The sequence below is a fragment of the Salmo salar genome, chromosome ssa10 (assembly GCF_905237065.1).
Source record: "Salmo salar chromosome ssa10, Ssal_v3.1, whole genome shotgun sequence".
Classification (NCBI taxonomy): Eukaryota; Metazoa; Chordata; class Actinopteri; order Salmoniformes; family Salmonidae; genus Salmo; species Salmo salar.
Genome location: NC_059451.1, coordinates 122107621 through 122133813, shown reverse-complemented (window position 1 = coordinate 122133813; position 26193 = coordinate 122107621). Strand labels below are relative to the sequence as shown.

Genomic DNA, 26193 nt, shown 5'->3' with positions numbered 1-26193 from the left:
GTGTAATGATCATGCGGTTTAACCAGCTTCTTGATATGTCACACCTGTCAAGTGGATGGATTATCTTGGCAAAGGAGAAATGCTCACTAACAGGGGTGTAAACAAATTTGTGCAGAAAATTTGAGAGGAATACGATTTTTTGTGCGTATGGAAACATTTCTGGGATCTTTTATTTCAGCTCATGAAACATTGGACCAACATGTGTTGCATTATATTTTTGTTTAGTGTGGAATCATACCTAACTGGAGAGTTTTGAACTCAGGAAGGTGTGAGGAGGCACACAGTTGGTAGAAGATATGGTAGTTCCTCTCTTCGGTAGCCTGCAAAGACAACAAAGTGTATAATCAAATCGAGTTTTAAAAATAAGACCGACTGGCAGTAGCACAGTACCTCTTTCTCTTCAGGAATGTGTTTGTTAGAAAATCGTAAAAGCCCCATAATTCATTAGGAAGAAGAGGAACGAGGACATCTCAGCTGTAGCAAAACCAATGCTTCCCCAGTCAACATACAGTGAAGAATTCCTTTTACAGATGAGAAACTTACAAACGAGGTCATGTTGAGTAGGCATGAAACAGTTTGCTACGGTTGGTTTACCCTAAAGAACACACCCTGAACTCCAGCCATACCAAATACAGTCCATGTATTGGACCTCACCTGAAACGCCACTCTAGATTTCTCCAACAAGTACGTCCTCATGTTGGCCCCGATGATGTGATAGTTTTTGTCGAATCCGATCTCGATGTACTTCCCAAAGCGACTGCTGTTGTCGTTTCTAGTCGTCTTTGCATTCCCGATGGCCTAGAGGAAGAAAAAAAAAAAACTGAATGAACGCGCTCCCGTTATCATTTGGGTATTTGGCTACAGACAAGTAGATCTGGGTCATGTTCAGCAGAGCAAAACGTTGTGGAACTTTCCGATAGATATACTGTATATCCTGTAGAAACAAACATACCACTGGCGTGTAGTCAGCTCTATCTGAAAACCCTTACAACATTTTACCTTTAACTTCCAACAATGATTTCCCTTCTAGGATCAATAAAGTTTACTGAATTGAAAGAAGACCTGTGGTCTCTTACCTCCATGATAGGGCTGGAGGCCAGCACTCTGTCTTCCACATTAGCCTCGCTGGAGGACCCGCTGACTGTAGCAAAGTACCTCATGGCATACTTAGCAGAGACTGTTTTACCAGCTCCAGACTCCCCACTCACTATGATGGACTGGTTCCTCTGATCTCTAGAAGAACAACAAGTTATTTAAAAAAAAAATGCATCCTTTTCCCCCCCCCAAGCCTTCCTTGAAGTAATCACTGATGTGGCATGACTGGACAGCTGAAAGCCAGGTGGCGACGCCCTTAACGTGACCTGTCCAATCATGTCAAGAGAGGAAGGAAGCACGGCCAAGACATTCAGCTGAGTGATTGACAGACCTGGCCATCTGTTTGTAAGCCTCCTCTGCCACAGCGAAGATGTGAGGGTCCATATCTCCCATGTTCTGTCCACTGTAGGCGTTGATGATGTCATGGTCATAGATGGGAACACTCTCATAGGGGTTGATAGCAACCAACACGATGCCTGAATGAATTCACATCAACAAATCAGTGACATGATAAATCAAAGCACGCACGCACACACACACACACACACACACACACACACACACACACACACACACGAATTTCAAACAATTCAAATAGCCCATATATTCGACCTAGGTCTGGTAGCAGTTTTGCCAGATACAGATATAAATCCAGAACAATATGACAACAATGATCTAATTTCCACGTGAAATATCCCGATAAACTCTGCAGCTCCATATTTACAGCAGTTAAAACAAGCATGTTTACGGTGGTTAAAACATGTATATTTTAGGTAGAACATTCTGAACGGTAGGTCAGAATGTCAGGACACAGACTTGTGAATATATGATCGACACTATCTATATTACCTGAAACGGAACTGACAGTCCAGTGAACAGGACTCCAAAGTCTACAGTGAGTCACCAGAACAGAGTTAAAGGCTTTAGTATTTACCCTCAACACGTGTAAATGGACTTGGGAGTGTGAGTGTCTCTTTACCGCAGTACGTGTAAATGGACTTGGGAGTGTGTCTTTACCGCAGTACGTGTAAATGGACTTGTGAGTGTGAGTGTCTCTTTACCGCAGTACGTGTAGATGATCTTGTGAGTGTGAGTGTCTCTTTACCGCAGTACGTGTAGATGATCTTGTGAGTGTGAGTGTGTCTTTACCGCAGTACGTGTAGATGATCTTGTGAGTGTGAGTGTCTCTTTACCGCAGTACGTGTAGATGATCTTGTGAGTGTGAGTGTCTCTTTACCGCAGTACGTGTAGATGATCTTGTGAGTGTGAGTGTCTCTTTACCGCAGTACGTGTAGATGATCTTGTGAGTGTGAGTGTGTCTTTACCGCAGTACGTGTAGATGATCTTGTGAGTGTGAGTGTCTCTTTACCGCAGTACGTGTAGATGATCTTGTGAGTGTGAGTGTCTCTTTACCGCAGTACGTGTAGATGATCTTGTGAGTGTGAGTGTCTCTTTACCGCAGTACGTGTAGATGATCTTGTGAGTGTGAGTGTCTCTTTACCGCAGTACGTGTAGATGATCTTGGACTCCACGAAGCGCACTTTGAGATTGTGTAGAACTGCTGGTTCGTGGAGGTAGCTGAGAGCCGTCAGGTCATTCTCCCCCACCAGGATATCAGGGTTCCTTAGCGGGAGTAAACTGTTGGTCTGGGGGTCCATCTTGTGTTCCACGTTCTGGAAGAAAACACAGCAGTCAGACGAATGCAAAACCTCAAAAAAATAACACACACACACATATACATATATATATTCACTGGACAAGCACTGGAAATTAGTGCAGGCTTATGTTGGATTGGGCAATGTTTCTGATATGGGTTGTTTATTCAACGTTGGTATTGTATACAGTAGGCCTTGTAATTAATTAAAGGTGCACTATGCAGAAACTGCTCCACCATTTCCTGGTTGCTAAAAGTCTAATAGTTCGCCTAATTTCAATTCATGTGACAAAACAAGCAAGTCTAATGTAGAGAATCATTGTACCATCTAAACCGCTGTGAAATATATTTTCCATCACCAAAAAATATTGTATTTTCAGCTGTTTGAAGCTGGTGTATAAAACCAAACGTAAAAGACACAAAAAAAAACGAACTTAACGAGAAACATACAAATAGTGCACATAGAAACAGATCTACCTTCTTAGACTTGCTTTCAATGGGAATGCCCGATCTATAATCCACATTTCTATGTGAATTTCATCAGGTCGCCCCAAAAAAAGTGATATATTTTCAGCATTAAATTACTGAACTCCTTATAGATGCAATTAGTCTTTCCTTCATACGTCCATTGAATAGTGTGTTAAAATGGTGATTCTCTTCTGCTCAACCACTCGGATAACATCTTGGGCTTATTTCCATACCTGAAGTACATGGATTACATGCCTCAACTTGAACCATCAGCTGCTGTGCAACAGCAAAACGTTTGGAGTAAAAGCACCGTAGGTATTGTGGCCTCTTTACGTTTCAGTCCCTGTATCTAGTTTGATCTAAAAAAATATATATATAGAATGTTTAGGCTACTTATGAACATGTGTGTCTAAAACTGTAGCTATAGTTACTCATCCAAGGTGGTAACTAACTTTAGCAACATATTTCTAGGCTGAAGTAAACGTATCAACCAGGTACATAAATAAAACAGGACAACAATTATTTACAGTATGGATGATACTGTGGTGGGCAAGTCCTCAGAATGTAACAGCCATAGTTAAAACACTGCCCCCGTCTTTATCCAAATTGTCCTTCTTCCTATTCTAACGAGACCCATCTCTCCCCCCCTCCAGACCCATCTCTCCCCCCCTCCAGACCCAGAGACCCATCTCTCCCCCCCTCCAGACCCAGAGACCCATCTCTCCCCCCCTCCAGACCCATCTCTCCCCCCCTCCAGACCCATCTCTCCCCCCCTCCAGACTCATCTCTCCCCCCCTCCAGACCCATCTCTCCCCCCCTCCAGACCCATCTCTCCCCCCCTCCAGACTCATCTCTCCCCCCTCCAGACCCATCTCTACCCCCCCTCCAGACCCAGAGACCCATCTCTCCCCCCTCCAGACCCATCTCTCCCCCCTCCAGACCCATCTCTCCACCCCTCCAGACCCAGAGACCCATCTCTCCCCCCTCCAGACTCATCTCTCCCCCCTCCAGACCCATCTCTCCCCCCTCCAGACCCATCTCTTCCCCCCTCCAGACTCATCTCTCCCCCCCTCCAGACTCATCTCTCCCCCCTCCAGACTCATCTCTCCCCTCCAGACTCATCTCTCCCCCCTCCAGACCCATCTCTCCCCCCTCCAGACCCATCTCTCCCCCCTCCAGACTCATCTCTCCCCCCCCTCCAGACCCATCTCTACCCCCCCTCCAGACCCAGAGACCCATCTCTCCCCCCCTCCAGACCCATCTCCCCCCCCTCCAGACCCATCTCTCCACCCCTCCAGACCCATCTCTCCCCCCTCCAGACCCATCTCCCCCCCTCCAGACCCAGAGACCCATCTCTCCCCCCCTCCAGACCCATCTCTCCCCCCCTCCAGACCCATCTCTCCCCCCCTCCAGACCCAGCTCCTCTCTCACTGTGCCATCCTCCAGCTGTAGACACAAAGCCCTGTCTCCAGGAGTGTAGTCCTTGGTGAGCTCTGCTGGCTTCCATGCCTCCACAGCATCTGGGAGCCAGACCCGGGTATACTGAGGGACAGAGGGACACTGGTTAATGCATGGACATGTCAACAACATATAGCTACATCCATGACTAAAAAGCGACGAGTCACAGATATGGCTAGGCAACATACTGACATTCTTTAGTATGATCTAGTCTAATTATACAGAGGGAGTAGAGGGACACAGGTTAATGCATGGAAATGTCAACATAACGAAAACGGTGCACTACTGCTATCCAGAATAGATTCAAACCCTATGCTTGTTTACTTCTGCACAGCCGGCGCGAGATTATCGCTCTGAAAATGTACCTCATTCCAGGGATGAGAAATGCATTTTACTCCTAATTGTCCTATTATCCCAACTCTTACACGACCTAGTTTTAAAACTAGCAGTCGTTCAATCTTCTCGGTGTAAGAGTTTAGATAATGGGATAATTCAGAGTATAACAGATTTCTCATTCCTGGATTGAGGTAGATTTTCCCAGACATATTTTGCGCCGGTTTTGCAGTGTTTTAGTTTATACAGGAAGTTTGTCCGATCCGAGCGCAGCTGTGAGCAAGAATAGTCAGAATCTATTCTGGATTCACAACTGCATTCTAGTTTAATCTAAATGATCAATGCCATTTAAATGTTTTTATCTGTGACCATTCTCTTCGAAGATACAATCTAATATCACTATGGATGATATGACACCTTTACTTATACTTTACTTAGTCATCAATAATCATCATTGACATTTCTCCCGAACAAAACCATTGATGTTACTAATAACTTGATAATCTTGATGCAACTCACAAAGTAGTTGAGGAAAGCTCAACTCCATTCTCCTAAATCGAGGCGATATAACACGGAGTAAACTTTCAACTTTCCACGGCTGTTTCATCACTGTCTTGTTGACAGTTATTGTTGACATGTTGCAAAAAGTCTATCGCAATGACCTGACGTTACATGAAGACACACAAATTAACTGGTTCTTCAAGTCAGAACAAAACTGAGGTCAATGTTGATAACGCAGCGGGACTGTTATCTCTATCAGTAAATTATCCTATAGTCCTACTGATTTACATGCCCCTGCCAGCAACCTACTAATCATTTTTAACCTACCTTGGAGTATAGTTCAGATGCTGCCATGACAGTCAGTATGCTTTATATCCACTCTTCACTTTGACCTCTGTCTCTTCATTTGCGACCTAGTGAATAAATATACAAATATAAAGGAAAAGGTAGCGGAGAGAGAGAGAGAGAGAAAATAGCGGCTACGTGCCGACAGGAATCTCCATACTTCTTCAAGTGTGCAGTCTCTGTGCATTATGGGTATGTCTGTTCCGCGCGTCCCGTGGCTGTTGCCTTGAAAGGTGAGTGACGCGTCCCTCCTTGTGGCTGCTTGACTTATTACATATTACATTATAACATTCATACATACAACCACAGTTAATGAATTAACTGAAACCCTTAACAAGGAGTTGCAGTCTATTTTGGAATGGGTGGCCAGTAATAAACTGGTCCTGAACATCTCTAAAACTAAGAGCATTATATTTGGTACAAATCATTCCTTAAGTTCTAGACCTCAGCTGAATCTGGTAATGAATGGTGTGGCTGTTGAACAAGTTGAGGAGACTAAATTACTTGGTGTTGCCTTAGATTGTAAACTGTCATGGTGAAAACATATAGATTCAATGGTTGTAAAAATGGGGAGAGGTCTGTCTGCAATAAAGAGATGCTCAGATTTTTTTTTGACACCACACTCCACAAAGCAAGTCCTGCAGGCTCTAGTTTTGTCTGATCTTGATTATTGTCCAGTCGTGTGGTCCAGTGATGCAAGGAAAGACCTAGTTAGGCTGCAGCTGGCCCAGAACAGAGCGGCACGTTTTGCTCTTCATTGTAGTTAGCGGGCTGATATAAATACTATGCATGCCAGTCTCTCTTGGCTGAGAGTTGAGGAGAGACTGACTGCATCACTTCTTGTTTTTATAAGAAACATAAACGTGTTGGAAATTTCAAATCTTAGCAAATCAAATGTCCAACTTGTAGATATGGCCAGCCTGGTCTGCCTGGGTCAGTAACACATGGACACATAGGTCTAGTCTCCAGACTGTGAAGATAATGAGTCGGGAGTATAATTACAAATGTTGAGACAAGAAGAGGGGTTGTGTGGTGAAGATATAGGCCAGTCTCTCTCCAGAATGGCTCAGCAGAGCAGGGTTGTGTGGTGAAGATATAGGCCAGTCTCTCTCCAGAATGCCTCAGAGGGCAGGGTTGTGTGGTGAAGATATAGGCCAGTCTCTCTCCAGAATGGCTCAGAGGGCAGGGTTGTGTGGTGAAGATATAGGCCAGTCTCTCTCCAGAACGGCTCAGCAGAGCAGGGTTGTGTGGTGAAGATATAGGCCAGTCTCTCTCCAGAACGGCTCAGCAGAGCAGGGTTGTGTGGTGAAGATATAGGCTAGTCTCTCTCCAGAACGGCTCAGCAGAGCAGGGTTGTGTGGTGAAGATATAGGCTAGTCTCTCTCCAGAACGGCTCAGCAGAGCAGGGTTGTGTGGTGAAGATATAGGCTAGTCTCTCTCCAGAACGGCCCTTTTGTTTTTTATTTTGATAAATTCACCAGTACATATGTCGCCACTCGCCAGTAGTAAATGTATCGTTAATCTCCCGTCATTTGTTTACATTCATTTCTTTTAATGCTTGTATTAATTACAGTAATTTACCGTTTCTCATTCTCGGAGTGGAAATGTTGTTTGCAGAGTTCACAACCTGCTACGCTTGTGAGAAATAAGTTTTGGTTTATTTCATAAACATCACCTTTTTTTCATTGTCTTTTGTTTGGAGTGTGAGCAATGAGCACAGGTGTCTGGTTTCTCTGTCCTGATCATGTTGTGGGAATTTGTGGAACACCAATCCTCGGTGAGAAAGCGCAATGGTGACAGCTGACTCATACCAGACCCAGAAACCTGGATAAGACGGGCTCAGCGGAAGAGAACTTGAAGCGGTAGATGAGAGACATGGTAACCCTCACGGTGTAGAAGGAGGGGGTGCCTGCCGATAGGTCCAAGAAGACCCCTATCCGGAATAAATAGGGTGTGTTGATCTCCACCTGGTCTTTACTATGCCGGGCAGAGTAGCTAGAATCGGAGCAGAAGAGGTTTGCTGTTGTAGTCGATGCGACAGCTGTCCCCATAGCCTGTCCTCTTGACGTCCTTTTAGGTGACTCCTATGCAGGCTCCCTTTTCCGCTCCACCTCCCAGTAGTAGGCACCTCCGGACAAGGGATTCTTGCAGAGGACCTGGGGCAGGCAGTCGAACTTTGAGGTACTGTCAGTGTGGTGCTGAGCCTCCTTCTTGTACCCTCTAGACTGGTACAGCTGGCATTAGGCTGTGGTGGTCCTGAGCCGCCTTGTACCCTCTAGACTGGTACAGCTGGCAGTAGGCTGTGGGGGTGCTGAGCCTCCTTCTTGTACCCTCTAGACTGGCACAGCTGGCAGTAGGCTGTGGTGGTGCTGAGCCTCCTTCTTGTACCCTCTAGACTGGCACAGCTGGCAGTAGGCTGTGGTGATGCTGGGCTGCCTTCTTGTACCCTCTAGACTGGCACAGCTGGCAGTAGGCTGTGGTGATGCTGGGCTGCCTTCTTGTACCCTCTAGACTGGTACAGCTGGCAGTAAGCTGTGGTGATGCTGGGCCTCCTTCTTGTACCCTCTAGACTGGTACAGCTGGCAGTGGGCTGTGGCGATGCTGGGCCACCTTGTACCCTCTAGACTGGTACAGCTGGCAGTAGGCTGTGGTGATGCTGGGCCACCTTGTACCCTCTAGACTGGTACAGCTGGCAGTAGGCTGTGGTGATGCTGGGCCACATTGTACCCTCTAGACTGGTACAGCTGGCAGTAAGCTGTGGTGATGCTGGGCCACCTTGTACCCTCTAGACTGGTACAGCTGGCAGTAGGCTGTGGTGGTGCTGAGCCTCCTTCTTGTACCCTCTAGACTGGCACAGCTGGCAGTAGGCTGTGGTGATGCTGGGCTGCCTTCTTGTACCCTCTAGACTGGTACAGCTGGCAGTAGGCTGTGGTGATGCTGGGCCTCCTTCTTGTACCCTCTAGACTGGTACAGCTGGCAGTAAGCTGTGGTGATGCTGGGACTCCTTCTTGTACCCTCTAGACTGGTACAGCTGGCAGTGGGCTGTGGCGATGCTGGGCCACCTTGTACCCTCTAGACTGGTACAGCTGGCAGTAGGCTGTGGTGATGCTGGGCCACCTTGTACCCTCTAGACTGGTACAGCTGGCAGTAAGCTGTGGTGATGCTGGGCCACCTTGTACCCTCTAGACTGGTACAGCTGGCAGTAGGCTGTGGTGATGCTGGGCCACCTTGTACCCTCTAGACTGGTACAGCTGGCAGTAAGCTGTGGTGATGCTGGGCCGCCTTGTACCCTCTAGACTGGTACAGCTGGCAGTAGGCTGTGGTGATGCTGGGCCGCCTTGTACCCTCTAGACTGGTACAGCTGGCAGTAAGCTGTGGTGATGCTGGGCCTCCTTCTTGTACCCTCTAGACTGGTACAGCTGGCAGTAAGCTGTGGTGATGCTGGGCCTCCTTGTACCCTCAAGACTGGTACAGCTGGCAGTAAGCTGTGGTGATGCTGGGCCTCCTTCTTGTACCCTCTAGACTGGTACAGCTGGCAGTAAGCTGTGGTGATGCTGGGCCACCTTGTACCCTCTAGACTGGTACAGCTGGCAGTAAGCTGTGGAGATGCTGGGCCTCCTTGTACCCTCTAGACTGGTACAGCTGGCAGTAAGCTGTGGAGATGCTGGGCCTCCTTGTACCCTCTAGACTGGTACAGCTGGCAGTAAGCTGTGGTGATGCTGGGCCACCTTGTACCCTCTAGACTGGTACAGCTGGCAGTAAGCTGTGGAGATGCTGGGCCTCCTTGTACCCTCTAGACTGGTACAGCTGGCAGTAAGCTGTGGAGATGCTGGGCCTCCTTGTACCCTCTAGACTGGTACAGCTGGCAGTAGGCTGTGTTGGGGTCCTGGGTGAGAACGCAGGCATCCGAGATAGGAGAGTGAAAGATAGGGTAAGGTTTTGGGCTTGATCATTTAACCTTTTACACCCCTACAATACTACAAATTAGTAGGTATTACAACGGTTAGGTATGGACGGTAAAGGTTTCGTTTAAAACCAATATTAGTGTATACCCATTTATTCAAAATAACCAAGTTTAATACTCTATCACCAAGAGCCCTATTGGAATCAGCCTCATGTCAATCAATCTTAAATGATCGCACAGCAGGTTATATGAAAAACCACATTGATATGGTCTATAACCAACACAGTCACAATAGCAGAGCTAGTGTTTTGTCTTGTAAAATCCCAAGAGTAAACAGTACTGCGAGGAACACGCTTTTTTTTCATATACAGGCATTTGTCTATGGAATAGCCTTCCTCCTGGACATTAAGCAAAGAAAAAAGTAGAAACAAAAAAAAGCAGGCAAAGGTTTTAATTTGGACAAGGTTGTCTTAGTTAGAGACTTGTGCCCCCTACTGTTGGTCCGGTGTATTTATTTGAATGCGCAATTAATAGATTGTTTTCATGTGAAATTAATATGGTTGATTTTTAAGGTTAGGGAGAAGTGCAGTAAATAGTGCCACTTTTTAAGTTGTCGATATAAATTAATGTATTTATGGTTATTTTGTAATTTTGTAATTTTTAATCATTATATGTGTCGTTGTTTTTACCATCGAGGACCACTTTGGAAACAAGCTGTTTAATACTTTCAAGTGATATCCTCTGGATCCACATTGTACATTTTGTTGTATATGTCTGTTACCCAAAATAAATTCACTTCAATCTGTAAGCATAAAAACAACCAGATTTATTTAATGATGTTATTAAAAACATGGTCCAGATTTGTCAAATTACAAATGTGGGAAGTAAGTAAAATAAATAACCCTTTTTAGGTTATGAAGATTCCAATCGCCATTTAAAATTAGAAATTGAAAAATAATTGGAAAGCGACTTTGGGTCGCTACATATGTATTATTATTAGAAATCAACTTTGTTTCAACAGTTCACAGTTCTGTTTTGAAAAAAAATAAGGTAAAACATGTGGGATACTGGATTAATCAATATGAAAAGAACACATCAATTGTGTTTCGTTCCCCAGTTTCTGTGTTGTGATTTTGTTTGTACTTGTGTGTGTTTCAGGATGGCTTCCTGAAATTCCCCCAAGCAGCTGATTGGTCAGCCCCATTGCAAATTAGAGCTGACCCCGCCCCCTTCGTCAGGATACACCTGTATCCCATTAGACTCCCTCTCTAGCTACATAAACCATTTACATTTTAGCAGACGCTCTTATCCAGAGCGACTTACAGTAGTGAATGGATACATTTCATACATTTTTTTTTTCTTTTTCCGTACTGGCCCCCCGTGGGAATCAAACCCACAACCCTGGCATTGCAAACACCATGCTCTACCAACTGAGCCACACGGGACTGTTGCTCAGATGGATATATCCTATGTTGGTTGTAGCTGAGAGATGATGAGTGTGTCCTGTCTTGGTTGTGGCTGAGAGATGGGTTTTGTTAAGTATTTTTGTAGCTGCTGATTTGAGGTATGTGTGTGCCTATAGAACTGTGTTTTTGATTCTTGAAATTGTTTAATTACATTTGGATTATTCTGTTTCATTTGTTGCCAGGGGGGGAAGGGGAAGGCACCTAGGGAGTGTTTAGGCAAGAGGCCCGCGGGCATACATATACCCGTAGTATTTATTGTCTATGCACACTAGGTCAGACCTGAGCAGACCACACCCTGTATTTTGGTTAGCGTACCAGGTGGTGGGTAGGCAGGTAAGGTAGGAGAGGGGCTTTGGTATTTACTTTGGTTCCATTCAGCCCCTTTTCCTCAAATGTACCGTGTGAAGGAGTAAATTCCCAGTAAACGGTAAATTCTCTGCCTTTTGTCATCCTTACTCGCACCTACAGTCCCATACCTCTATCCCTCCACCTGCAGTCCCATACCTCTATACCTCCACCTACAGTCCCATATCTCTATCCCTCCACCTGCAGTCCCATACCTCTATACCAAAACCTACAGTCCCATACCTCTATCCCTCCACCTGCAGTCCCATACCTCAATATCAAAACCTACAGTCCCATACCTCTATACCTCCACCTACAGTCCCATACCTCAATACCTCCACCTACAGTCCCATACCTCTATACCTCCACCTACAGTCCCGTACCTCTATACCTCCACCTACAGTCCCATACCTCTATACCTCCACCTACAGTCCCATACCTCTATACCTCCACCTACAGTCCCATACCGCTATACCTCCACCTACAGTCCCATACCTCTATCTCTCCACCTACAGTCCCATACCTCTTTACCTCCACCTACAGTCCCATACCTCTATACAACCACCTACAGTCCCATACCTCCACCTACAGTCCAATACCTCTATACCTCCACCTACAGTCCCATACCTCCACCTACAGTCCCATACCTCTCTCGCTCCACCTACAGTCCCATACCTCTATACCTCCACCTACAGTCCCATACCTCCACCTACAGTCCCATACCTCTATACCTCCACCTACAGTCCCATACCTCTATACCTCCACCTACAGTCCCATACCTCTCTACCTCCTCCTACAGTCCCATACCTCCACCTACAGTCCCATACCTCTCTCCCTCCACCTACAGTCCCATACCTCTCTCGCTCCACCTACAGTCCCATACCTCTATACCTCCACCTACAGTCCCATACCTCCACCTACAGTCCCATACCTCTATACCTCCACCTACAGTCCCGTACCTCTATACCTCCACCTACAGTCCCATACCTCTATACCTCCACCTACAGTCCCATACCTCTATACCTCCACCTACAGTCCCATACCGCTATACCTCCACCTACAGTCCCATACCTCTATCTCTCCACCTACAGTCCCATACCTCTATACCTCCACCTACAGTCCCATACCTCCACCTACAGTCCCATACCTCTATACCTCCACCTACAGTCCCATACCTCTATACCTCCACCTACAGTCCCATACCTCTCTCGCTCCACCTACAGTCCCATACCTCTATACCTCCACCTACAGTCCCATACCTCTATACCTCCACCTACAGTCCCACACCTCTATACCTCCACCTGCAGTCCCATACCTCTATACCTCCACCTGCAGTCCCATACCTCTATACCTCCTCCGACAGTCCCATACCTCTATACCTCCACCTACAGTCCCATACCTCCACCTACAGTCCCATACCGCTATACCTCCACCTACAGTCCCATACCTTTATACCTCCACCTACAGTCCCATACCTCTATCCCTCCACCTACAGTCCCATACCTCTATACCTCCACCTACAGTCCCATACCTATATCCCTCCACCTACAGTCCCATACCTCTATACCCCCACCTACAGTCCCATACCTCCACCTACAGTCCCATACCTCTATACCTCCACCTACAGTCCCATACCTCTATACCGCCACCTACAGTCCCATACCTCTATACCTACACCTACAGTCCCATACCTCTATACCTCCACCTACAGTCCCATACCTCCACCTACAGTCCCATACCTCTATACCTCCACCTACAGTCCCATACCGCTATACCTCCACCTACAGTCCCATACCTTTATACCTCCACCTACAGTCCCATACCTCTATCCCTCCACCTACAGTCCCATACCTCTATACCTCCACCTACAGTCCCATACCTCTATCCCTCCACCTACAGTCCCATACCTCTATACCTCCACCTACAGTCCCATACCTCTATCCCTCCACCTACAGTCCCATACCTCTATACCCCCACCTACAGTCCCATACCTCCACCTACAGTCCCATACCTCTATACCTCCACCTACAGTCCCATACCTCTATACCGCCACCTACAGTCCCATACCTCTATACCTACACCTACAGTCCCATACCTCTATACCTCCACCTACAGTCCCATACCTCCACCTACAGTCCCATACCTCCACCTACAGTCCCATACCTCTATAACTCCACCTACAGTCCCATACCTCTATACCTCCACCTACAGTCCCATACCTCCACCTACAGTCCCATACCTCTATACCTCCACCTACAGTCCCATACCTCTATACCTCCACCTACAGTCCCATACCTCTATACCTCCACCTACAGTCCCATACCGCTATACCTCCACCTACAGTCCCATACCTCTATCTCTCCACCTACAGTCCCATACCTCTTTACCTCCACCTACAGTCCCATACCTCTATACCTCCACCTACAGTCCCATACCTCCACCTACAGTCCCATACCTCTATACCTCCACCTACAGTCCCATACCTCCACCTACAGTCCCATACCTCTCTCGCTCCACCTACAGTCCCATACCTCTATACCTCCACCTACAGTCCCATACCTCCACCTACAGTCCCATACCTCTATACCTCCACCTACAGTCCCATACCTCTATACCTCCACCTACAGTCCCATACCTCTATACCTCCACCTACAGTCCCATACCTCTATACCTCCACCTACAGTCCCATACCTCTCTACCTCCTCCTACAGTCCCATACCTCCACCTACAGTCCCATACCTCTCTCCCTCCACCTACAGTCCCATACCTCTCTCGCTCCACCTACACTCCCATACCTCTATACCTCTACCTACAGTCCCATACCTCCCATACCTCTATACCTCCACCTACAGTCCCGTACCTCTATACCTCCACCTACAGTCCCATACCTCTATACCTCCACCTACAGTCCCATACCTCTATACCTCCACCTACAGTCCCATACCGCTATACCTCCACCTACAGTCCCATACCTCTATCTCTCCACCTACAGTCCCATACCTCTATACCTCCACCTACAGTCCCATACCTCCACCTACAGTCCCATACCTCTATACCTCCACCTACAGTCCCATACCTCTATACCTCCACCTACAGTCCCATACCTCCACCTACAGTCCCATACCTCTCTCCCTCCACCTACAGTCCCATACCTTTCTCGCTCCACCTACAGTCCCATACCTCTATACCTCCACCTACAGTCCCATACCTCTATACCTCCACCTACAGTCCCACACATCTATACCTCCACCTGCAGTCCCATACCTCTATACCTCCACCTGCAGTCCCATACCTCTATACCTCCACCTACAGTCCCATACCTCTCTCGCTCCACCTACAGTCCCATACCTCTTTACCTCCACCTACAGTCCCATACCTCTATACCTCCTCCTACAGTCCCATACCTCTATACCTCCACCTACAGTCCCATACCTCTATACCTCCACCTACAGTCCCATACCTCTCTCGCTCCACCTACAGTCCCATACCTCTTTACCTCCACCTACAGTCCCATACCTCTATACCTCCTCCTACAGTCCCATACCTCTATACCTCCACCTACAGTCCCATACCTCTATACCTCCACCTACAGTCCCATACCTCTATACCTCCACTTACAGTCCCATACCTCTATACCTCCACCTACAGTCCCATACCTCCACCTACAGTCCCATACCGCTATACCTCCACCTACAGTCCCATACCTTTATACCTCCACCTACAGTCCCATACCTCTATCCCTCCACCTACAGTCCCATACCTCTATACCTCCACCTACAGTCCCATACCTCTATCCCTCCACCTACAGTCCCATACCTCTTTACCTCCACCTACAGTCCCATACCTCTATACCCCCACCTACAGTCCCATACCTCCATCTACAGTCCCATACCTCTATACCTCCACCTACAGTCCCATACCTCCACCTACAGTCCCATACCTCTATACCGCCACCTACAGTCCCATACCTCTATACCTCCACCTACAGTCCCATACCTCTATACCTCCACCTACAGTCCCATACCTCTCTCGCTCCACCTACAGTCCCATACCTCTTTACCTCCACCTACAGTCCCATACCTCTATACCTCCACCTACAGTCCCATACCTCTATACCTCCACCTACAGTCCCATACCTCTCTCGCTCCACCTAGTCCCATAACTCTATACCTCCACCTACAGTCCCATACCTCTATACCTCCACCTACAGTCCCATACCTCTCTCGCTCCACCTACAGTCCCATACCTCTATACCTCCACCTACAGTCCCATACCTCTATACCTCCACCTACAGTCCCATACCTCTCGCTCCACCTAGTCCCATACCTCTATACCTCCACCTACAGTCCCATACCTCTATTCCTCCACCTACAGTCCCATACTTCTATACCTCCACCTACAGTCCCATACCTCTATACCTCCACCTACAGTCCCATACCTCTATACCTCCACCTGGTTCCAGATCAGTTTGTGTTCTTGCCAGCTCCATTGGTCATTTGGCATGACAATTCCATAAGGAGTTGGCAAGAGAGCAAACAGACCAGCACCCAGGCTACAGACCTTCACCCAGACTAATAAATTGATGGATTTGAAGGTAAATGGGCCTATTATATTCTCTTCCATGTTCAGTGTGTTCTTTGCCAGTGTTGGTCAACTTAAGACACTACAGCTGTAGTATTATGGCTACTGTGAAAAATCAGCAAACAAGTAAAACATCAGCCAAGAGAATAAAGTTAAGTCAAAACAAAAGCTATTGTGCAAAACTATTTTATATACAAATGGCACAACGTGACCGCACACAGTCAATGCACATGCACACCGTTCAAACTGACACTTCATTTAAAGCGAGTTGCTGGACTACTAAACCTAAATGACCTGAGTCTCAGATATAGAGGCAGGCAGGCAGGCATTCCTAGGCTAGATTCACAGAGGCTGTGTCATCAGAAATGGCATCCTATCCCTTATATATATATATATATAGTGCACTATATAGGGATTCATTTCAGACAAGCGGAGATTCTCTCACTGGAGTGAGTGAGCAAATATTGCCCAAGAGAAAAACAGCGGCTCATAAACTGTTAAAGGTCATTTAAGAGGTTTAGATGAGATTTATAATATACATGGACAGCTACTGTGCGATACAGGCTATTTTCAATCAACGCATCAAAACAAACATAGCTTTTGGACAGTGGAGGAGGGCATTAGACTGACGGTACCAGATCGGTTTGTGTTGTCTAGGCAACAGAAATAGATTTGGAACCGGAACAAGAGAGGATTCTAGGAGTAATCAAGAATTCTCATCGGTTTGGTTCTAGAATATTACCTCATAATTTAAATATCAAAATGGAAGCTATAGAAGGTAAAACATGTCTAAGATATTGACCTGGCCTCTCCCATACATGGTGATAGGCTACGATACAGTTTACATCAGTCACTACAGTAGATACAGGCCACTTTGAAGTAGACTTGGCAAAAATGTGTTCCTTTAAACCAATAATTTCAGTCACTATCCGAAGACAATCACCCTCTGGCAGCAATATTTCTCAGGAGTCTTTCTGCTTGATTCTCAAAAATATTATTTTTCAGAATTCATATAGGGAAGGTGGTGATGAAAAAAAAGGGGGGGGAGAGGCAGAAGACAAGTCTAGGAAAGAGAAAGAACTGATCTGAATTATCTCTCTACCCGTTCCCTTTAGTCCTAACCTTTCAATGTTTGCAAATCTGTAAGGTTTAGGTACTGTGGTGGAATCGACAGCAAGATATATCAAACATTGAAGGGTTAGGGCCGATAGATAGATAGATAGAGAGCTAGAGAGAGAGAGAGATGGAATGGTAACAACAGAACAGGTCAAAGTTCCATCAGCCAGCCAGTTTGCTGGCCATAATGGAGGGCTTCCTCTGGGGGATGTCCTGGGGCGTGGGGATGTGGTCCCCGGTGATCTCTGCCTTCTCAGCCGGCGTCACTGCAGGCAGCTGCTGCTTGTTCTTCACCTTAGCCTTGGCCATGTTGTAGTCCCCAGAGTCAAAGAACTTTTGCTGCACAGAGAGAAATATATATATATAAATAACAGATCAGATATGTTACAGCCTTTACAAACATGTTTGTGTTATCCAAGAAAATAAAAACCAATGCTTATAAAAAAAGCATGACAATGATTCCATAACAAAAAAAATGCATTGCTGTGAAAGTAAGTGAATGTAAAGTGTAAATAGCCTAGTTTGCATGTTCAGCCTAACTAGAAGCATCTACAGCTACCAAAGTGTTGTGTTTGCAGGGCACAACCATTGGTCCATATTACCCCTTTCTGAAGCCGTTTCCGGAGCAGGTCAGAGCCTCCAGGTTTGGCTCCAAGATGAGGGAACCTGGCCTTCAGTTTCACCTCCTCTGCCTTCTCCGGGCTGAGGACTGTGTCATCAATCTCCTGTGTTGACAAAACAATACCGAGTAGAAACACAAATTAATGGGGTTTGGTGGGGGGGGGGGGGGTGACATGTTACCATCGTTACAGTTCACACAGCAACAAAATTGTGTTTGTCAATCTCGAGGTTGACAAGTCGATTAGCTTAGCTACTGGTTATGATTCAATCAGATAAATCATGGCCTTTGATTTCATTCTCAAATGAGTGGGGTGGGGGGGGGGTTAGGTTACTATCTGGAAACATAACCTTCTGCTTATCTGCAATGTGCCCCCCCCCCCAAAAAAACATAGCTTTGCGGCATGCATGAACGCAGACAGACACGAATGTGGAAAACATCTAGCTAAGCTACATAGCTAGCAACCGGTAAACTGATAAAGCTATCACTGTGTTGCTAACTAGCTAACCACTCATCGTGTAGGTAAAAAAATAATGGTTATTTGCACAGTTCAATACACGGTGATGATACATTTGAAAATAAATTAAAGTTACTAAGTAAACTGCTGCTTTGACAGCCACATTTGACATAACCGTCATGGTTACTAGCAATTCATCATTAACTTAGCTCGTTAGCATCAAAATAATACAACTCTTAACCTCACGGGTTGCCTCCCCGGTGGCAGGCCTTGTTCCTTCAATCTCCTCAGACATGGCGAACTATGGAAATATCCAGTTTTCTACTAAAACTGAAGTTTACACCAACAACAGTAGAGACGCACAGCTACTAGCCAGACCGCTTAAACACACAAAAAAAGGCCGTGTGTCTTAGACGCTCCCTCCCTTTCTCTTTCTCTTGTATGTAGACTGTTTTGGGGTTTTATTGGCGAACTACGTCCCAAAATGTGTGTTGCCGCCACCTACTGGGTGGAGTAAAAACTGAGATTAATATTTTTTGGGGCCGTTAGAATATGGAACCAACAAGGGACGGTCTAAAAGTACCGCATCACAGTACTTGAGGTATCACTACAGACCCAGGTTCGATCCTGGCTGTGTCACAGCTGGATGTCACCGGGAGGCCCATGAGGCAGAGCACAATTGGCCCAGCATCGTCCAGGTTTTTTAAAACATTTTATTTCACCTTTATTTAACCAGGTAGGCCAGTTGAGAACAAGTTCTCATTTACAATTGCGACCTGGCCAAGATAAAGCAAAGCAGTTTGACACATACAACAACACAGAGTTACACATGGAATAAACAAAACATACAGTCAATAATACAGTAGAACAAAAGAAAACAAAAAGTCTATATACAGTGAGTGCAAATGAGGTAAGTTAAGGCAATAAATAGGCCATGGTGGCGAAGTAATTACAATATAGCAATTAAACACTGGAATGGTAGATGTGCAGAAGATGAATGTGCAAGTAGAGATACTGGGGTGCAAAGGAGCAAGATAAATAAATAAATACAGTATGGGGATGAGGTAGATAGATGGGCTGTTTACAGATGGGCTATGTACAGGTGCAGTGATCTGTGAGCTGCTCTGACAGCTGCTGCTTAAAGCTAGTGAGGGAGATATGAGTCTCCAGCTTCAGAGATGTTTCCAGTTCGTTCCAGTCATTGGCAGCAGAGAACTGGAAGGAAAGACGACCAAAGGAGGAATTGGCTTTGGGGGTGACCAGTGAGATATACCTGCTGGAGCGCGTGCTACGAGTGGGTGCTGCTATGGTGACCAGCGAGCTGAGATAAGGCGGGGCTTTACCTAGCAGAGACTTGTAGATAACCTGTGGCCAGTGGGTTTGGCGACGAGTATGAAGCGAGGGCCAACCAACGAGAGCGTACAGGTCGCAATGGTGGGTAGTGTAAGGGGCTTTGGTGACAAAACGGATGGCACTGTGATAGACTGCATCCAGTTTGTTGAGTAGAGTGTTGGAGGCTATTTTATAGATGACATCACCGAAGTCGAGGATCGGTAGGATGGTCAGTTTTACGAGGGTATGTTTGGCAGCATGAGTGAAGGAGGTTAGGGGAGGGTTTTATAAATAAGCATCAACCAGTGGGTCTTGCGACGGGTATACAGAGATGACCAGTTTACAGAGGAGTATAGAGTGCAGTGATGTGTCCTATAAGGAGCATTGGTGGCAAGTCTGATGGTCGAATGGTAAAGAACGACCTTTGCCTCTCCCGAGTTCGTAGGAGAGTTGCAGCGATGGGACAAGACTGTAACTACCAATTGGGGAGAAAATGGGGTAAAAAGTCAAACAAAAAATAGATCCATTGAACCTTTCTTCCCCACTTCCTGGAAGTAATCCCTAAACACTTATCCCATATGAACATCCATTTATGACAAACAAAATGTCAGTATTTTTCTCATAAAATTTTGAAGAAGGAATCAGTGAGTACCAAATGAATGTAATGGAGGTTTCATTGACCAATTATGGGTTGCATGTTTCGGCACAATATAGTTTTGAACTGATGCCCGACTGAGCATTCTACTCATTGCATCGTCAATGAGCGCTGATTAAGATTTCATCAAAAGTGCATTACAGTGGCTTGGAAATACAAGGACATTCAAAACGAGGCAAATTATTAGTAGGAAAACCTTTTGTCATCATATTGATGTCACCAGAGTGACTTTAGATGCAGTATAACCACAGATAAAACAATGAGACAGATATTTCGCCGGATGTATAAATGTGAAGCATCCGCGCTTGGCGTTTCCACTCACTACCAAGTATGGCTATTGAGAGGAAGCTCAGTGGTCCGCCAGTGGGAGATGATGGAACGAGATGGATTTTGGCCGACATTCCGCTAATTTTCTCATCGAGGAAACATTTGATCTCAATACGGTTATCCGTTCCCAAAACTAAAATCTGTTACGAACAGAGTGGACAAAGTTTTTGTAGACTTTATCCTTTGCCAAAGTTGCGTTATTTAGGAGTGCAAAAGCAAATTTAGTTATTGTACATGTAACGGATGTGAAATGGCTAGTTAGTTAGCGGTGGTGCGCGCTAATAGCGTTTCCAATCAGTGACGTCACTCGCTCTGCGACCTTAAGTAGTTGTTCCCCTTGCTCTGCAAAGGGCTGCGGCTTTTGTGGCGTGATGGGTAACGATGTCAGTTGTTGATGTGTGCAGAGGGTCCCTGGTTCGAGCCCAGGTTGGGGCGAGGAAAGGGACGGAACCTACACAGTTACATACACGCACACTTCAGAGTAGGCGTTCCCATATGCAAATATAACACGGCCAATGGGATCTCGCTAACTCGTGCTTGGCTCTGCCCACCTCCTTGCTTGGCTCTGCCCACTATGACTCATTTGTTCCCACTTGAAACGACAGGCCGCGGTCTATCTTGGTTTAGTTATAAAGATCTTTGATATAACGTTAGCATTTCTAGCGATTTTTGATAAACTTTGCTTGTTTAATGACAACATTTGTTGTCTAAAGTAAATTTGACTACATGATGGCGAAGTTGTTAGCTACTAAATATGACTACTTTAGCAATGTCATCGTATTTCCAAGCACTATAGTGTAATTTAGACGAAACAGTAGCCTCCGTCCAGAATGACTGGGCTTGTCACTACTTTAGGGCACCACTATGATGCTGCTGATAGAAGGTGGCTTGAGACCGTTTAGAGGTGCAACCTACAGTATCAATAACATTCGCTGTGTTTCGCTGTGTTTGTCACACCACAAACACTGTCGTGGAAATATAGAATTTTCTCCTACAACACAAATATAAGAATGTCAATGGCAAGTAACAGAATACATACATTTCCCCCAAACAGATAAAATTACATTTTCTTTGTCACACGCTTCATAAACAACAGTGTAGGCTAACAGTTAAAACGCTTACTTACAGGTTCCTTTTTCAACAATGAATTTACGATAAAACATTAAATAAATAGAAAGATAACAGTGACACGAGGAATATATACACACAGTGAATAACAGATGTTACATTTTAGTCATTTAGCAGACGCTCTTATCCAGAGCGACTTACAGTAGTGTATGCATACATTTCATACATTTTTTTTCTCCATACTGGTCCCCCGTGGGAATCGAACCCACAACCCTGGCGTTGCAAACACCATGCTCTACCAACTGAGCCACATGGGACCAAATAACAAATGACTAGTAACATCAACCTCCATCTCCATCTACAGGCTGTATAACCTAGAAATGACGGTCCCGTGTGGCTCAGTTGGTAGAGCATGGTGTTTGCAACGCCAGGGTTGTGGGTTCGATTCCCACGGGGGACCAGTACGGAGAAGAAAAAAAAAAAGTGATTTGTATGCATACACTACTGTAAGTCGCTCTGGATAAGAGCGTCTGCTAAAACGATAAATGGAGACAGAGACAAACTATAGGTGAATAAGGGCCTTTGTCTCATTTTTTTTTTCTTTGCGAAAAATAATACATAGTTTCTAGTGAAAGTCTACACACCCCTTGCAGTCTTCACATTTTGCTGCCTTTAAAAAGGACTAGTTCACTATTTTTAAATCTTGATGTTAGATGATTCGTTACGCTGAAAGTTGTCTCTGGACCAGGGGAAACTGTTATCCATGGTTCCGTTTTCTTTAAACAGCCATTTAAACTTTAGCTGACTTTAGCAACAACTAGCTAAAAATCTATAGAAGTGATGGGGGCATGTTTAGAAAAAATCTAAATGTCAAAATCACCTGAAATCAACTCCATATTTGGTTTAATGTTAGTTAAAAAAGGTGATTTGGCCATGAAAAAAAATCAACAACATGCTCACATCACTTCCATAGATTTTAACTAGCGGTGGCTAAAGTTAGCTGAAGTTTCTAATGGCTTTTTATAGAAAACTGAACCATATATTATTTTCTCCTGGTCCATAGACTACTTTCAGACATAAAGCTGTAAAATAGTAAACTAGTTCTTTAAAATGAAAACCCCCCCAAAAAATGGATTCAATTAGATTGGAGAAAACAAATTAATCTACACAACCTACTCCACATTTTCAAAGTGAAAGAAAAATGATAGATTTTCGAAATGACTAAGACATAAAAAAAAAATTAAAAATTGGATGTATTGATTGCGTATATCTTCACACCCCAAAGTTAATACTTGATGGAAGCAATTTTGTCAGCCATTGCAGTTGTGAATCATTTTTAATAAGATTCATCCAACCTTGCCCAACTCTTGGTGTATCACACATCCATTGTTTCTGTCAAAATTCCTCAAGCTCCGTAAATTTGGCTGGGAATCATTGACGGACAACAATATTCAAACCTTGTCTCAGATTTTTTTTAAATTATTTTTTAATTATTATTTTTACAGATTTAAGTACGGATGGAGACTGGAATACTCAACACCTCTTGGAAAGCATTGTGGTACGTCTTTGGCATAAACATGTGTAATTGTCCCATGGAAAAATGAAACTCTATCCCAGGGTTAGATTTCTCTTTAACATTTTATCTGGACTTTACTCCTTTCATACTGTATTTATTTTAATTCTAACAAAAACCAAGTCCCTGCCGGTGGCAAGTAAGGGGAAGGGGGGATACCTAGTCAGTTGTACAGGGAAAGGGGGGATACCTAGTCAGTTGTACAGGGAAAGGGGGGATACCTAGTCAGTTGTATAGGGAAAGGGGGGATACCTAGTCAGTTGTACAGGGAAAGGGGGGATACCTAGTCAGTTGTACAGGGAAAGGGGGGATACCTAGTCAGTTGTACAGGGAAAGGGGGATACCTAGTCAGTTGTACAGGGAAAGGGGGGATACCTAGTCAGTTGTACAGGGAAAGGGGGGATACCTAGTCAGTTGTACAGGGAAAGGGGGATACCTAGTCAGTTGTACAGGTAAAGGGGGGATACCTAGTCAGTTGTACAGGGAAAGGGGGGATACCTAGTCAGTTGTACAGGGAAAGGGGGATACCTAGTCAGTTGTACAGGGAAAGGGGGATACCGTTGTACAGGGAAAGGGGGGATACCTAGTCAGTTGTACAGGGAAAGGGGGGATACCTAGTCAGTTGTACAGGGAAAGGGGGGATACCTAGTCAGTTGTACAGGGAAAGGGGGATACCTAGTCAGTTGTACAGGGAAAGGGGGATACCGTTGTACAGGGAAAGGGGGGGATACCTAGTCAGTTGTACAGGGAAAGGGGGATACCGTTGTACAGGGAAAGGGGGGGATACCTAGTCAGTTGTACAGGGAAAGGGGGGATACCTAGTCAGTTGTACAGGGAAAGGGGGGATACCTAGTCAGTTGTACAGGGAAAGGGGGATACCTAGTCAGTTGTACAGGGAAAGGGGGGGATACCTAGTCAGTTGTACAGGGAAAGGGGGGATACCTAGTCAGTTGTACAGGGAAAGGGGGATACCTAGTCAGTTGTACAGGGAAAGGGGGATACCGTTGTACAGGGAAAGGGGGGATACCTAGTCAGTTGTACAGGGAAAGGGGGATACCCCTTTCCCTACTGGCCCAATGCTCTTACCCGCCAGGCTACCCATAACATGATGCTGCCACCACAATACATACCCATAACATGATGCTGCCACCACAATACTTTAAAAATACAAAGAGATCAACAACATTGTATTCACTTCACATTGCTGGCCTGTATGACAAAGAGAAAAGAAGGAAGCATGTGTTTAAAAAAATACACACTCCAAATCATCCATTTGGTTTGCAACAAGACCGTTAAGTAATACTGCAAGATAACACTGCAAAGACATTACCTTTTTGGCCTAAATGGAAAAACTACAGGTTTTGGTCATATCCAATACAACACAGTGTGAAACCCTCTGTATTGTCAAGTATTGTGGTGGCAGCATCATGTTATGGGTATGTATTGTGGTGACAGCATCATGTCATGGGTATGCTTGTCATCGGCAGGGACTGGGGTGTTTGTCAGGATCAAAATAAATATGAAACGAACAAAGCTCAGGTGAAAAGTTAAAGGAAAATCCACCCTGGGATAGAGTTTTATTTTTCAGTGAGACAGTTAGAAAAAGATCATGCCAAGGACACACCAGAATGTCTTTCCAAGATGTGTTGAGTGTTCCTGAGTCTCAGCCCCGACTTAAATTTGCTTGAAAATCAGAGACAAGGTGTGAATATTTGTTATTAATTTGGAAAATTGTTCTACAACTTTTTTTTCCCCCTCATGTTGAAAACGTGGAGTAGGTTGTGTAGATCTGTAGAGGAAAAATACAAAAATTGGGAAAAAACTAGAATGCAATCCTTTTTAGATTTCATTTTAAGGCCGCAAAATGTGAAGACTGTGCGAGGGGTAGACTTTCACTAGGCACTGTATAAGATGGAATGTATAAGATGGAATGTACATGGAATGTATAAGAGGGAATGTACAAGATGGAATGTATAAGATGGAATGTATAAGATGGAATGTATAAGAATGTATAAGATGGAATGTATAAGATGGAATGTACATGGAATATATAAGATGGAATGTACATGGAATGTATAAGATGGAATGTATAAGATGGAATGTATAAGAATGTATAAGATGGAATGTATAAGATGGAATGTACATGGAATGTATAATATGTAATGTATAAGATGGAATGTATAAGATGGAATGTATAAGATGGAATGTATAAGATGTAATGTAAAAGATGGAATGTATAAGATGGAATGTATAAGAACATTAGAAACCTATTTCACTTGGGAGGATACATCAGTTCCTTTCATGTATACAATGTCTTTAAAAACACATATGTCCTCTGTATTATACACAGTATGTTTGAAAACTGACACCACTTGTATTTGGAACAGTTACATTTCAAACACAGCACACAGAAATGAGTTGTTGAAACCAGCCACATCGAAAGCAACACATTAATCATTATCCCAGGGTCAGGAAGCATTATTATCCCAGGGTCAGGAAGCATTATTATCCCAGGGTCAGGAAGCATTATTATCCCAGGGTCAGGAAGCATTATTATCCCAGGGTCAGGAAGCATTACTATCCCAGGGTCAGGAAGCATTATTATCCCAGGGTCAGGAAGCATTATTATCCCAGGGTCAGGAAGCATTATTATCCCAGGGTCAGGAAGCATTACTATCCCAGGGTCAGGAAGCATTATTATCCCAGGGTCGGGTAGAATTATTATGCCAGGGTCAGGAAGCATTACTATCCCAGGGTCAGGAAGAATTATTATCCCAGGGTCAGGAAGCATTATTATCCCAGGGTCAGGAAGGATTACTATCCCAGGGTGAGGAAGAATTATTATCCCAGGGTCAGGAAGCATTATTATCCCAGGGTCAGGAAGCATTATTATACC

The 26193-nt window shown here is 45.1% G+C and overlaps 2 protein-coding genes across 3 annotated transcripts in view; both read right to left on the bottom strand.

Moving 5' to 3' along the window:
• Window positions 1-6036, bottom strand: part of LOC106561787 (unconventional myosin-Va) — a 39689-nt gene extending 33653 nt beyond the window's left edge. For both annotated transcript variants that reach the window (XM_045688627.1, XM_045688628.1), the window contains exons 1-7: window positions 5837-6036; window positions 4649-4759; window positions 2597-2768; window positions 1427-1571; window positions 1077-1233; window positions 655-798; window positions 239-320 (exon numbers count right to left, since the gene is read on the bottom strand). In XM_045688627.1, the coding sequence (XP_045544583.1) occupies window positions 239-320; window positions 655-798; window positions 1077-1233; window positions 1427-1571; window positions 2597-2768; window positions 4649-4759; window positions 5837-5863 (838 nt within the window). In that variant the 5' untranslated portion in view covers window positions 5864-6036. The remainder of the gene's footprint in view (window positions 1-238; window positions 321-654; window positions 799-1076; window positions 1234-1426; window positions 1572-2596; window positions 2769-4648; window positions 4760-5836) is intronic.
• Window positions 6037-16320: 10284 nt separating this feature from the next.
• On the bottom strand, window positions 16321-18808 carry LOC106561791 (cAMP-regulated phosphoprotein 19). The gene is made up of 3 exons (XM_014126037.2): window positions 18584-18808; window positions 17869-17991; window positions 16321-17605 (listed from the first exon to the last, which is right to left on the bottom strand). Exons 1-3 carry the CDS (start codon window positions 18635-18637, stop codon window positions 17429-17431), a joined length of 354 nt encoding a protein of 117 aa, XP_013981512.1. The 5' UTR covers window positions 18638-18808; the 3' UTR covers window positions 16321-17428.
• Window positions 18809-26193: the final 7385 nt, after the last annotated feature.

Coding starts and splice junctions, on each gene's coding strand:
- LOC106561791 (XM_014126037.2), bottom strand. CDS start 18,637: ATGTCTGAGGAGATTGAAGGAACAAGGCCTGCCACCGGGGAGGCAACC. Junction 17,992..18,583: donor CCGGGGAGGCAACCCGTGAG/GTTAAGAGTTGT, acceptor TTGTCAACACAG/GAGATTGATGACACAGTCCT. Junction 17,606..17,868: donor GGAAACGGCTTCAGAAAGGG/GTAATATGGACC, acceptor CTCTCTGTGCAG/CAAAAGTTCTTTGACTCTGG.